Here is a 13,844-nt window from a genome sequence, read left to right on the forward strand (position 1 = left end):
CTTTTTCTAGATCTTAGAAGAAAATCATAGTGAATATAATATATTCATTCTTTTTAAAAAAATTTTTTTTTTTTAAGTTTAATTTTGAGAGCCAGAGAGAGCAGGTGGGGGAAGTGGGGAGAGAGAATCCCAAGCAGGCTCTGCACTGTCAGCATGGAGCCTGATGTGGGGCTTGAACTCAGGAACCATGAGCTTGTGACCTGAGCTGAAACCAGGAGTTGGATGCTTAACCGACCGAGCCATCCAGGTGCCCCATTCATTTTCAAATAAAAGGAACAATAATACAGCCTGACTCTAGTTCTAGGAAGTTTGTACTGAAGGTGAACTTTTTCTGGATGAAATAGAAGTCTAAATGTTATGGTACCGGGTGCCGGGTAGCCCAGTCAGTTAAGCATCTGACTCTTGATTTCGGCTCAGGTCACGATCCCAGGGTTGTTGGGTTCCATACTAAGTGTGGAGCTTGCTTAAGATTCTCTCTCTGCCTCTGCCCTTATTCCCAACTTACACGCGCACTCTCTCTCTCTCTCGAATAATTTTATTTATTTATTTATGTGAAAAATGTTATGGTAGAAATAAAAATATTAACTTTAAAATGGAAATTTTAATTTTTGAAAAATGGTATTTCATGTGGACTTGACTGTTGAAATTAGACTAAGAAAATAAGGTGCATGTTAATTTTATGCAGTATAAACAGACTGAAAACTTTACCAAATTTACTTTTTTTGGTGGGGGATATTTTAATTTAGGTTTTGCAAATTGATGATGTGACAATAAAAATAAGTGCTTTAAAGGCAATCTTTGACCAACTGATGACATTTGGGATTGAACCTTTTAAAACTAAAAAAATCAAAGCCCTTCAAAGTGAACATGCAGAAATAAACACTGATGGAGACCAAGAGGTAAAAGAAGCTGAAGAAGAGACTGCTACAGCCAAGAATGTTCTGAAACTCCTTTCTGATTTCTTAGATAGTGAGGTAAGAAATGATCATAGCCCTGTTATTATGAAATTTCTTTTTATTGTGTATATATTTATACTCTTTATTTCTTTTAGGCTGAAGCTTAAATTTGGCCGTTTAAAACTTTTGCCTTTTAAATGTAATCAATCCCACTTCCAATACTGATAGACCTCGTTTCTCACCCTCAGATTGATTGCAAGTGCAGAGTTTAAAAAAAAAATTTTTTTTTAATGTTTATTTTTGAGAGAGAGAGAGAGAGACAGAATGCAAGCTGGGGAGGGGCAGAGAGAGAGGGAGGCACAGAATCTGAACCAGGCTCCAGGCTCTGAGCTGTCAGCACAGAACCCAACGCAGGACTCCCAACTCACGAACCATGTGACATCATGACCTGAGCCAAAGTCAGATGCTTAACCGACTGAGCTACCCAGGCGCCCTTGCAGAGTTTTGAAGTATAAACAAAAATGACTATTAGAGGGGGTTCTGGTTTTTTTTTTCCCATCTTTTCCCCTGTCTTTGTGTTTTATGACTTAAAGTTTTTCCCCCAAGAGTCTTAAGAAATAATTTAAAGTAATTTTATGTTGGGTCAGTGGAAGGTCTGAGACAGAGTATGGGATTAGACCCTTTTCCTTAAGGTACCCTTGAACTACATTTTTATAGCATATATAAATAAACTTTTTAATATTTTTTTATTGAGGTGAAATTGATATTTCAACTGATACAACAATTTTAAAGTGGACAATGGTGTTTAGTACATCCACAAGGTAATACAACTGCCACCTCTGTCCAATTTTTAAAAACATTTTCATTATCCTAAAAGGAAACTGGATCCATTGAGCAATTGCTCCCTATTTCCCCTCCTGCCAGTTCCTGACAGTCACCAATATGCATTTTGTTTCCATGGATTTAACTATTCTAGATGTTTCATATAAATGGAATTAATTATATAGTATATGACTGTGTCTACTTTCTTTCATTTAGCTTATTTTCAAGGCTCCTCCATGTTGTAGTTTGTATTGGTACTTTATTCCTTCTTATGGTAGAACAATCTATCATTTTATGTATGTACCACAATTTGTTTAGCCACTCATCCATTGAAAGATATTTGGGCTGTTTCCACGTTTTGGCTATTGCGTATAGTGCTATTGTGAACATGCACGGATATGTATTTTCTGTTTTTGGGGTATATATCTAGGAGGGGTTTACTAGGTCATATTGGTGATTTTTTTTTTTTTTAATGATTTACTCCCAATCTAGTTAATTGACATTCCAACAATTCACATATTTATCTACTTATTCAGAATGTGAGAACATTTCTACTCTCCTAGTAGCAAAATTCATTTATACAATACAGCGTTATCAACTGTAGTCACCATGTTTTACATTAGGTCTTCAGAATTTTTTAATTTTAATTCTAATTTTTTAAGAACTTACAACTGAAAGTTTGTATGCTTTTACCAATGTCTCTGTATCTCCTCCCAACCCTGCCACCAGTCCTGGCAACTACTTTTCTACTCTATTTCTATGAGTCTGACTTTTTTTTTTTTTTAAGATTCTACATATAAAGTGATACCATACAGTAGTTATCTTTGTCTGGCTATTTCACTTAGCACAGCATCCTGAAGGACTCTCCATGTTGCAGATGGCAGGATTTCCTTCTTTTTTACCTCCAAATATATTCTGTTGTATATGCATCTATACCACACCTTCATCCATTCACCCATTGATGGACACTTAGGTTGTTTCCATATCTTGGCTATTGTAAATAATGCTACAATGAACATGGGAGTGCAGATCTCTCTTTGAGATTCTGTTTGCACTTCCTTTGGATATATGTATCAAGAAGTGGAATTGCTCGACCATATGATAGTTCTATTTTTAATTTTTTTGAGGAAACTTCATATTGTTTTCTGTAGTGGCTGCACCAGTTTATATTCCCACCAGCAGGGCACAAAACATCCCTTTTCTCTACATCCTCACCAGTACTTAGCTTCTTTTTGTTGATTCAAACAGTGTGAAGTGATATTGCATTGTAGTTTTGGTTTGCATTTCCTCAAAGATTAGTGATGTTAAGCACTTTTTCATCTTCCTGTTGGCTATTTCTGTGTTGTTTTTGGAAAAATGTCATTTCAGTTCCTCTGCACATTTTTTTTAAGTTTTTATTTAAATTCCAGTTAGTTAACATACAATAATATTAGTTTTAGGTGTACAATATAGTTATTCAACACTTCCATACAACAACCAATGCTCATCACAACAAGTGTCCTCCTTAATCCCCATCACTTATTTAACCTTTCCTCTCACCTACCTCCCCTCTGGTGACCATCAGTTTGTTCTGAATAGTTAGAGTCTGTTTCTGGCTTTACCTTTCCCTCTGCCCCCCCCCCCCCCCCCCCCCCCCGCCTTATTTGTTTTGTTTCTTATAGTCCACATATGAGTGTCTTTAACTTATTTCGCTTAGCATAATACTCTCTAGATCCATCCATGTTGTTACAAATGGCAAGATTTTATTTTTTATGGCTGAATAAAAATATATATACCCACCTCTTCTTTATCCATTCATCAGTCAATGGACACTTGGACTGTTTCCGTAATTGGTATTGTTGATAATGTTGCTGTAAACATCGGGTTGCATGTATCTCTTTGAATTAGTATTTTTGTATTTCTTGGATAAATACCTAGTAGTGCAATTGCTCGATTGCAGGGTAATTCTATTTTTAACTTTTTAAGGAACCTCCACACTGTTTTCCAGAGTGGCTACAGCAGTTTGCATTCCCACCAACAGTGTAAGAGGGTTCCCCTTTCTCCACATCCTTGCCAACACCTGTTGTTTCTTGTGTTGTTGATTTTAGCCATTCTGTCAGGTGTGAGGTGCTTTCAGGTGTGAGGTGCTTTCTCATTGTAGTTTTGATTTGTATTTTAATTGGATTCTTTGGTGGTTTTTTGCTATTGAGTTATAGGAGTTCCTATATATTTTGAATATTAATCCCTTATCAAATACATAGTTTGCAAATATTTTCTTGCATTTTGAGGTTGCCTTTTCATTTTGTTAATGGTTTCCGCTGCTTTGTAGAGCTTTCCAGTTTGATGTAGTCCAGCTTGTTTATTTTGCTTATGTTGTCTTTGCTTTTGTTGTCAAATCCAAAAAATCACCAAGATTTATGTCAGGGAGCTTACCTCTTATGTTTTCTTCTAGGAGTTTTATGGTTTCATGTGATAATTTCTTTAACTTTTTTGAGGACCTGCCAAACTATTTCACAGCAGCCAAACCATTTTACATTTTTATCAACATCGTTAAATGATTTCAGTTTTTCCACATTCATATCAACACTTACTATTTTCCAGTAAAGTTTTTTTTTTTTAACCATTTTAGTAGATTAAAAAGATACCTCAAATGGTTTTGAATCGCATTTCCCTAATGATTAATGAGTATCTTTATGTGCTTGTTACCTATTTGTATGTCTTGTTTGGAAAAATGTCTTCAAATCCTTTTCCCAGTTTTAAGTTGGGTTGTGCTTTTTGAGTTTCTTCATATATTCTGAGTAGTAGATCCTTATCAAATATATGATATGCAAATATTTTCTCCATATACATTATCTTTTCACTTTCTTAATAATGTCCTTAGATATAGAAAACATTTTTAATTTTGATAGACTAATTTATGTATTTTTTCCTTTTATTGCTTATGTGTTTTTTGATGTCATATCTAAGAATATATTGCTAAATCCAAGTCATGGAGATTTGTTTCTGTATTTTCTTCTAAGAGTTTTACTTTTTTAGCTTTTTATATTTAGGTCTTTGATGCATTTTCAAATAATATTTCCACATGGTTTTAGGTAGAAGTCCAGTTTCATTGTTTTGCTTGTGGACATGCAGTTTGTGTTAGTTGAAGAGACTCTTCTTTTCCCACTGAATTGTTTTGGCACCTTTGTGGAGAATCAGCTGACCTAGGTGTGTGAGTTTATTTCTGGACTCTCAATTATATTCCATTCCCTGTGTGTGTCCTTTGCCAGTACCAGACTGTTTTAATTGGTTTAACTTCATAATAAGTTTTGAAATTGGGGAGTTGAGTCCTCCAACTTTGTTCATTATGTTCAGTATTGTTTGGCTATTTCGGGTCCTTTGCAGTTCTTTATGAATTTGAGGATTAGTTTTTCCATTTCTGCAAAAAAGTCCACTAGAATTTTGATAGGGCTTGCATTGAATATGTAGATTGCACTGGATAGTAATGCTATCTTAATAATGTTAAAATCTTACAGTCCATAAACTTGGATGTCTTTCCATTTATTTAGGTCATCTTTAATTTCTTTCAGAAATTTAATTACTTTCAGAGTGGTTTGTAGTTTTCAAGGTATAACTCTTTAATTTTCTTGGTTAAATTTATTCTTATGTATTTGCATGCTATTGTAAATGGTATTGTTTTCTTAATTTGCTTTTTGGATGGCTCATTGATTTTGTATAGAAACTCAATTGGGTTTTTTATGTGTTTATTTGATTTGGTTTTCAACTTTACTCCATTTACGTATTAAACTCCTGTAGTTTTTTTGTGTGTGAATTCTTTGGGATTTTCTCTGTATAGGATCATGTCATCTGTGAAGAGACATTGTTTCAGTTCTTCCCTTTCCAGTTCATATGTCTTTTATTTCTCTTCCTTCTTTCCTTTCTTTCCTTTCTTTTCTTTCTTTTCTTTCTTTCTTTCTTTTTCTTTCTTTCTCTTTCTTTCTTTCTTTCTTTCTTTCTTTCTTTCTTTCTTTCCTTTTCCCGTTTTCCTTTTTTCCTTTCTGTTGCAGGGAGTATGGCTGGAGTCGCAAATGATGAGTCTGCAAACAAAGTGCAGTTAAGTGAACATCCACATACTCAAGTCGGAATGAGGCCCCTCCAGAATGAAGCTTCTTTTTATTAGGATAATTGCTAAAGACTATGTGCATAAAGTCAGCTAAGCAAGTGTGTTAATCAATCTAATGGTTTAGCTTTTCAAGGTTGAATTACGAGTTAATTGGTTTCTATAACACTAGGAAGGGTCAGGTGTGAAGGAGGATCCAGCCCTGGACAATGTTAATGGCTCTAGGCATTCATTACAAGCCTAGCTGAGGCTTTGTAAACTTGTCCTAAGGCCTTGCACCTTCTCCAGCCCTTCTCTTTTGAAGTGTTTTCCTTTGATTCTTCTCTCCTGCATCTCGCACTTCTTTCTTTGCCTGATGGTTCTAACTGGAACCTCCAGTACACTGTGGAGCAGCAGGGGTTAAAACAAGCATCTTTTGGCGTTTCTGGGTGGCTCAGTCAGTTGAGCATCTGACTTTTGATTTCGGCTCAGGTCATGATCCCAGTGTAATGGGACTGAGCCTCATGTTGGACTCCTTGCTGAGTGTGCAGCATGCTTAAGATTCTCTCTTTCTCTCCCTCTACCTCCTTCACCTACTCCCTCTCTCTGAAAGCAAAACAAAAATGAAAACAAGCATCTTTGTTTTGTCTCTGATGTTAGGGGAACTTCTTCAGTCTTTAACTATTGAGTATGATGTGGATTCATCATAAATGATCTTTATCATTTTGAGAGTTTCTTTCTACTCTTTTTTTTCTTTGTTTTGTTTTTATCATGAAAGCATGTTTCTACATCAGTTGAGATGCTCATGTGGGTTTTTGTTCCTTTATTGATATATATATTACATTGCTTGATTTTCTTCTGTTGAATGACCCTTGTATTCTTGGGAAAAATCCCACTTGGTTATGGTGTATAATCTTTTATTTTATTTTATTTTTTTTAATTTTTTTTAATGTTTATTTATTTTTGAGTCAGAGACAGAGCATGAACGGGGGAGGGTCAGAGAGAGAGGGAGACACAGAATCCGAAGCAGGCTTCAGGCTCTGAGCTGTCAGCACAGAGCCCGACGCGGGGCTCGAACTCACAGACCACGAGATCATGACCTGAGCCGAAGTCGGATGCTTAACCGACTGAGCCACCCAGGCGCCCCGGTGTATAATCTTTTTAATATGTTGTTTGTTTGGTAGCATTTTGTTGAATGTTTTTGTGTCTGTATTCATAAGGGAAATTGGACTGTAGCTGTCTTGCATTGTCTTTGCCAGGCTTTGGTGTTAGGGTAATACTGACTTCATTTATTGAGTTGGGAATTGTTTGCTCCTCTTGTATTTATTGGAAGACTGTGAGAAGATTGGTGTTAATTCTTCTTTAACTGCTTGGTGGGGATTTACCTGTAAAGACATCTAGTGTTGGACTTTTCTCTTGGGGAGGTTTCTATGAATTACTTACTCTGGGTATTATTAGAGGGCTATTTGGATCTTGTTTTTTACTGAGTAAATTTTAGGAAATTGTCCATTTCATCTAAGTTTTTTAATATTTTGGTGGTCAGCGCATAGTATTTTCTTATAATTCTTTTTATTAGTATAAGTTCAGCTGTAACGTTCCTGCTTTTATTTCTGATTTCAGTGGTTTGCATCTTCTTTTTTTTTTTTTTTTTTAAGTTTTTTATTTTGAGAGAGAGTGCACGTGCTTTCGTGTGCGAGTGGGTGAGGGGCAGAGAGAGGGGGAGAAAGAGAATCCCAAACAGATTCTGTCTTCACAGAGCCTGACACCAGACTCTAACCCGTGATCCGTGAGATCATGACCTGAGCCAAAATCAAAAGTTAGACACTTAACTGACTCAGCCACCCAGGTGGCTCCTTTCTTTCTTTCTTTCTTTTTTTTTTTTTAGTGTAAGCATTTACTGCTATAAATGGCCCTGTGTGTGCACTGCTTTTGTTGCACTTTGTAAGCTTTAGTTTTTTGTATTTTCATTTTAGTTCATCTCTAAGTATTTTCTAAATTCCCTTTTGATGTCTTCTTTGATCATTGGTGTGTGAAAAGAGTGTATTGTTGGCACGTTTGTGAATTTTACAGTTTCCTTCTGTTACTGCTTTCTAGGTGTATTCTGTTGTGGTTTGAGAAGAAATTTCAATGTTTTCATTCTTTTAAATTTATTTAGAGTTGTTTTGGCCTAACATGGTGTCTGTCCATGAGGATAGTCCATGTGCACTTGAGAAGAAAATACATTCCGCTATAGTAAGGTGGAGTGAATACGTGTGTGGTAGGTCTGGTTGATCTGTAGTGTTGTTTGAGCCCTCTGTTTCCCTGTTGACCTGTCCGGGTGTTCTGTCCATTACAGAAAGCTCTTTAATTATTACTGTTGAGCTATTCCTTTCTGCATTTCTGTCAGTGCTTGCTTATGTATTTGGAGGCTCTGTTATTTGTTATGTCTATACTTCTAATTCTCTTTTTTTTTTTCCTCTTTTTTGATGAATTAACCTTTTTAATATCAGAATTTATTACCCTTTGTTAAAAGTTTTTGACTAAATACATTTTGATTGCAAAATGGCAGTTGTCAGTCCTTGTCAGTAATTTAAGTGTAAGTAAATTAAATTCACCAATCAAAAGGCTGATGTTGGCTTTTTAAATTTTGAGTTAATACTCAAGTGACATACTGATTTCCTGTTGGGAAATATCCAGTGCTGTGGGCTTGGTGACATTGCATTGGTAGGAAAACTATTGAACAATATTCAATAGTGTGACAATGAAGGAATTAATCTTTTTTTTTGTTTTTTTTTAAAATAGTACTGGCACCTTAATCTCTTTCTGGATAAACTTGATTCTGTGATTTTGACTTTATTTTTGTCATCAACACTAAAAAAAATTCTGGATTTACTTCATTGTCCTCTGGTCCATAATAAGAATCTTTTAACATTTAAAAGTCTTTTAAAGACATAAAGTTCTGTCCCATTTCAAAATTCTGACATTGAACTTCAGATGGATTACAGTTGCTATGAGGAAGCTATGTCATAGTTTAACATTTTATTTATTTATTTTTCAGGGAGAGAGAGACAGCGTGAGTGAGGGAGAGGGGCAGAGAGAGAGAATCCCAAGCAGTGTCGGTGTGGTCAGTGCAGAGCCCGATGCCGGGCTTGATCTCACGAACCATGAGATCAACCTGAGCCGAAACTAAGAGTTGGATCTTTAACCAACTGAGCTACCCAGGCAACCCCGTAGTTTAACATTTTAAAAAGATGGGGAGCATGCATGCAGCCTTTGGAGTTGTAGACTTGTAGATTTGTGTTCTGGTTGCATATGTGTAAATCTTCAATAAGGTGTTTATGGTCTCTGGTCTTTTTCCTCATCTGTAAAGTGGGGATAATGATATCTATTCAGTGGATGGTTCTTTAAATAAGTCAACAAATACTTGAGGGTTAGTAATGTGCTAGTCACTGTATGTTCTGGAGAGTACGGTGCTGTGTGGAACAAAGTCTCTGCCCTTTCAGGTTGTGAGCCCTAAATGAGTTAGTGTGTGGAAAGCACATGCTAGTGCCTTAGCACTTATTAATCTTATTGACCTCTAAATCTTACTTTTGAGTTTTTTTTGAAATAGTTCTTATATTTGCTCGTTCCATTTTTTTCTTTTTAATTCTTCCTAGTTTAGATTTGTTTTACATTCGTAGATTATAATCTAAAGATGATTTTCCTGAAACCTCATTTAAATCTTATTTCTCCATCGTTTCAAAAACCTTCATCGGTTCCATATCCTTCCTCAGGGCGGTTGAGTTTTTTCACCTGAGTTTTAAGATCTCTGTAATGTGTTCACTGAGCAAACCTTACTGTTCATCAGTGATAATAAATAATAACTGATATTTGTTGAGGATTTACTATGTGGCTAGTACTTATGAAGAGTTTTATTTGTAGTATTTCTTTGTCCTTGTAACTGTAATTTTATTATCCTCTTTTTATATGAAAAAAGTGGAGTGCAAAGTTCATATGCACAGGATCATGCCTCTGGGAAGTGTCAAAGGCTCGACTTTCATTCAGTCTCAATAATTAGTATTTTTTGTTATCCCTCTTTTATGCCTGTACCTCCATTTGAATATCTCTATATCTTTTCCATTTCCTTGTCTTAAGAGTGTTTTGGTTACTAATTCTAGAAATGTCTTTTTCTACCAGTACAGCTTCTGTTCACATTTCCCCTTCATTCCGACACAGTGCCACTCCTACCTCTGAGCTTCCATTTACAGGCCACCTTCCTCTGATGGCAGGGATCATTAGTGAGTGTTTTCTAGATACTACATCATGATAAGCATGTAATACATAACGTTTTGACTTTTGGTTTCACAGTGTTTAAAAGACCTTTTGGTTCTTCCAAAGAATTTTAAGGGAATTGAAGTTTTCTTAGCTAGACTAATAATTTGTCGCATAGCCTTGACCTAAAAGGAAGATACAAAATCTTTTTCTGTGTCTTTAACAAATACATAGTATGAGTGATTTTTTGATAATTCATAGAAAAATATTGTAGGACAGGCTACATTATGTAAGGCTTAAAAAGGAGATACAAATAAAAATATTTCTTTTAATAAAAGTCATTTTTATTAGGTGTCTGAACTCAGAACAGGAGCTGCAGAAGGATTAGCCAAGCTGATGTTCTCAGGGCTTTTGGTCAGCAGCAGGATTCTTTCTCGCCTTATCTTGTTATGGTACAATCCTGTGACTGAAGAGGATGTTCGACTTCGACATTGCCTGGGCGTGTTCTTCCCCATGTTTGCTTATGCGAGCAGGTATTTAGTTAAACGGATAAATCAGAATCTGACTTGAAGTTAAATTCAGGCTCCCCATGAGTCATATCTGTAATATAATTTTGTTTTTCTTCAGTGGTTAGTGATGAAAATGAGGATAACTTACTTAGATTTTATTTACCTCAATTATTTGTTTCCTAGATGAAAATATACTGTATCTTAATGGGGTGAATTTTATACATTTTTTTTTTTGAGGATCACATGCCTTTTCTTTGCCAACATACTTCCGAATTATTTTTCAATAGGACTAATCAAGAATGTTTTGAAGAAGCCTTTCTTCCAACTTTGCAAACACTGGCCAGTGCCCCTGCATCTTCTCCCTTAGCTGAAATAGATATCACTAATGTTGCTGAGTTACTTGTAGATTTGACAAGACCAAGTGGATTAAATCCTCAGGCCAAAAATTCACAAGATTATCAGGTGGGTGAAAGTTGGCCTATGGATGGTAAGGATGATAACTATCATGCAGGTCACTGTTGTTTTGGTAAAATAATCTTTTCTTTTATGTTCTTTGAAATAGAAGCCACATTTTGATCTTGAGATTTCTTTTTTCTATTTTTTTTTTTTTTTTTTTTTTTTTTTTTTTAGCATTTATTTATTTTTTAGAGGCAGAGAATGAGCAGGGGAGGGGCAAAGAAGGAAACACAGAATCTGAAGCAGGCTCCAGGCTCTGAGCTCTCAGCACAGAACCTGATGTGGGGCTTGAACCCACGAACCATGAGATCATGACTCGAGCTGAAGGCAGATGCTTAACCAGCTGAGCCGCCCAGGTGCCTCTAGAGATTTCTGGTCTATATGGTGGCACATAACACAAAGGAAGAAAAAGACCTTTTGCTGGGGTGCCCTGGGTGGTTCAGTGGGTTAATAAGCGTCCAACTCTTGGTTTCAGCTCAGGTCATGATCTCCTGTTTCATGAGTTTGAGCTCTACATCAGGCTCCACACTGACAGTGAGGAGCCTGCTTGGGATTCTCTCCCTCTCTTTTCGCCCTCCCCCATTCATTCTCTCTGTCTCTCTCAAAATGAATAAATAAACTTATAAAAAAAACTGAAGAAAAAAAGACCTTTTGGGAATAGTCGTAATCCTATAAAGATAGAAGTAGTAAGTGCTAATATTTTGCTCCTGAAAAGAATTTGCCAAAATTTCATCTCTCTCACTACCCCCTCCTGACTACTATAGTGCTGGCTTTTAAACATTCTGAAAATGTCCTGTTTATCTAGGACTCAGATCGAGTCTTCAAACATTATCTTATCTGTTTCTGAGACAAGGAAGAATTCAAAGAATGAAGGTCACCTCAAGCTTATTTAAATTTTTATTTTCATTTTTTTTTTTTTTAGAGAGAGTATGAATGGGGGAGAGGGGCAGAAGGAGAGAGAATCCCAAGCCTGATGTGGGCCATGATGCCATGACCCTGGAATCATGACCATAGCTGAAATCAAGAGTCAGATGCTCAACTGAGCCACGCAGGCTCCCTTATTTTTGTTTTTAATTCAGAGAAGATAATTGAACTGCAAACTGTCCCATAGTTTAAACTTAAGCTGGGTTTTTAATCCTTTAATATTATTTTTAAAATTTTTGTTTTATTTATTTTGAGACAGATAGAGTGTGAGCAGAGGAGGGGGAGAGAGAGAGAGAGAGAGAAAGAGAGAGAATCCCAAGCAGGCTCGATGCCATCAGTGCAGAGCCCGATGTGGGGCTCCATCTCACAAACTGTGAGATCATGACCTGAGCTGAAACCAAGAGTCAGATGCTTAACTGACTGAACCACCCAGGTGTCCCACTCCTTGAATAAGTCATTTAATCAAACTTATCATGTTGAAAATTAACGTGTTATTAATGATTTCAGATGCCAACTAATTAAGTTGAAAGTATTGCTTTTTTATTTTAATTGATATTTAGTGTTTGCATACCGCTTTCAAGTCATTATGTTACAAGTGATTAGAAAGAAGATTACAATGAATGTTAAGGCAAAATATAATCAGGGTGGTGATAGAGCTCTAAGTCCTTTACGACTTTAGAAGGCAGGGTTCATGTTTTAGGAGTGATGAGTACAGCATTACTAGTAAAATTCAGTGAAGTCTTGTTGGGATTTGGGGAGTGGTTTGGGTAGAGAGAAAAAGACTTTCGGTAGAAGTGATTAAATGAAGCTGGTTGTGCAAGTCCTACAGGAGAACTAGGGAAGAATCATTCTGCCTGAGGACCAGAATGGCCCTGTTGAAGGCAGAACATTAAGGTAGGGAATTTGGAGTTGGCTGTATTTGCCGTAACAACGCAGGGTATATTATTAAAAGGCTTAATGGGATGAAAGTTACCTAATAGAAAGATGAAGTTGGTGGTCAGTATTGTTACATAAGGTGAATTGGTGAGAAGAATAGAGTATTATCAAAGAGAGTAGTTGGAAATCTATATAATTAAGAGATAAAAGCTTACAGGAAAATAATAGTAGTAATAGAAAGTAGAAAGAATAGAAGCTGAGATGGAAGAAGATTATGGGTATAAAAGCCATGAAGAAAGAGCTTGGAGAGGCAAGGAAGATGGAGTCCCAGATAACCCAGTATGGGTTACAGAAGACCTCGAAGAAGGTGTTGACATCTTTTAATGTGAAAGTGAGGGAAGTAGGTTGGGGGAGAGAAAGAAGTTGAACTGTCATGAAGTCTTAAAGTCCCAACTCATCCCATAGGTAGTTCTAGAACTGGGATAGTCCTTTGAGTTGTCCAGAATTGAGACAAGGCTGAGCTGTTGTACCTGTACATCTTCCAGCCACTGAATGTGAACTAAGAATGTGGCAGGGCCCCACTGTCTTCAGCCTGGATCAGTTCTGCACGTGGGAACTTTTAGCCTCCAGAACTCATAGTAGCTGGAGGATGAATGCTTTAGTTGTGAAGGGGGCAGATCTCGATCCTGTACCACAGCATCTTCTAGAAAAAGGGGCGAGGGGCAGTTCAGTTTGCAAGGAATATGTTAAATTTGGTTTCAGAAATTTTGCATTTGGGATTATGGCAAGATAATTAGTTGGAAATGCTTGTTAGATGTGTAGGGAACTATATTGTAATGATACCATTTTGCATTTACAAAGCTTTTTCTCTTGATCTTCTAGGCCTTAACAGTTCATGACAATTTGGCTATAAAAATTTGCAATGAGATCTTAACATGTCCATGTTCACCAGAAATTCGGGTCTATACGAAAGCCTTGAGTTCTTTAGAACTCAGTAGCAATCTTGCTCAAGATCTTTTGTTTCTGTTGAATGAGATGCTGGAGGTAAAGTAGTTTCTAATTACTCTTAACGTG

General features: G+C 36.4%; 1 protein-coding gene across 1 annotated transcript in view; it reads left to right on the top strand.

Moving 5' to 3' along the window:
* NCAPG (non-SMC condensin I complex subunit G) overlaps positions 1-13,844 on the top strand; it is a 46,054-nt gene that overhangs the window by 27,240 nt on the left and 4,970 nt on the right. Inside the window, exons 14-17 of the mRNA XM_060655362.3 lie at positions 747-974; positions 10,357-10,538; positions 10,802-10,976; positions 13,653-13,814. Of these exons, the coding sequence (XP_060511345.1) occupies positions 747-974; positions 10,357-10,538; positions 10,802-10,976; positions 13,653-13,814 (747 nt within the window). The remainder of the gene's footprint in view (positions 1-746; positions 975-10,356; positions 10,539-10,801; positions 10,977-13,652; positions 13,815-13,844) is intronic.

The sequence above is a fragment of the Panthera onca genome, chromosome B1 (assembly GCF_046562875.1).
Source record: "Panthera onca isolate mPanOnc1 chromosome B1, mPanOnc1 haplotype 2, whole genome shotgun sequence".
In the NCBI taxonomy this organism is placed as follows: Eukaryota; Metazoa; Chordata; class Mammalia; order Carnivora; family Felidae; genus Panthera; species Panthera onca.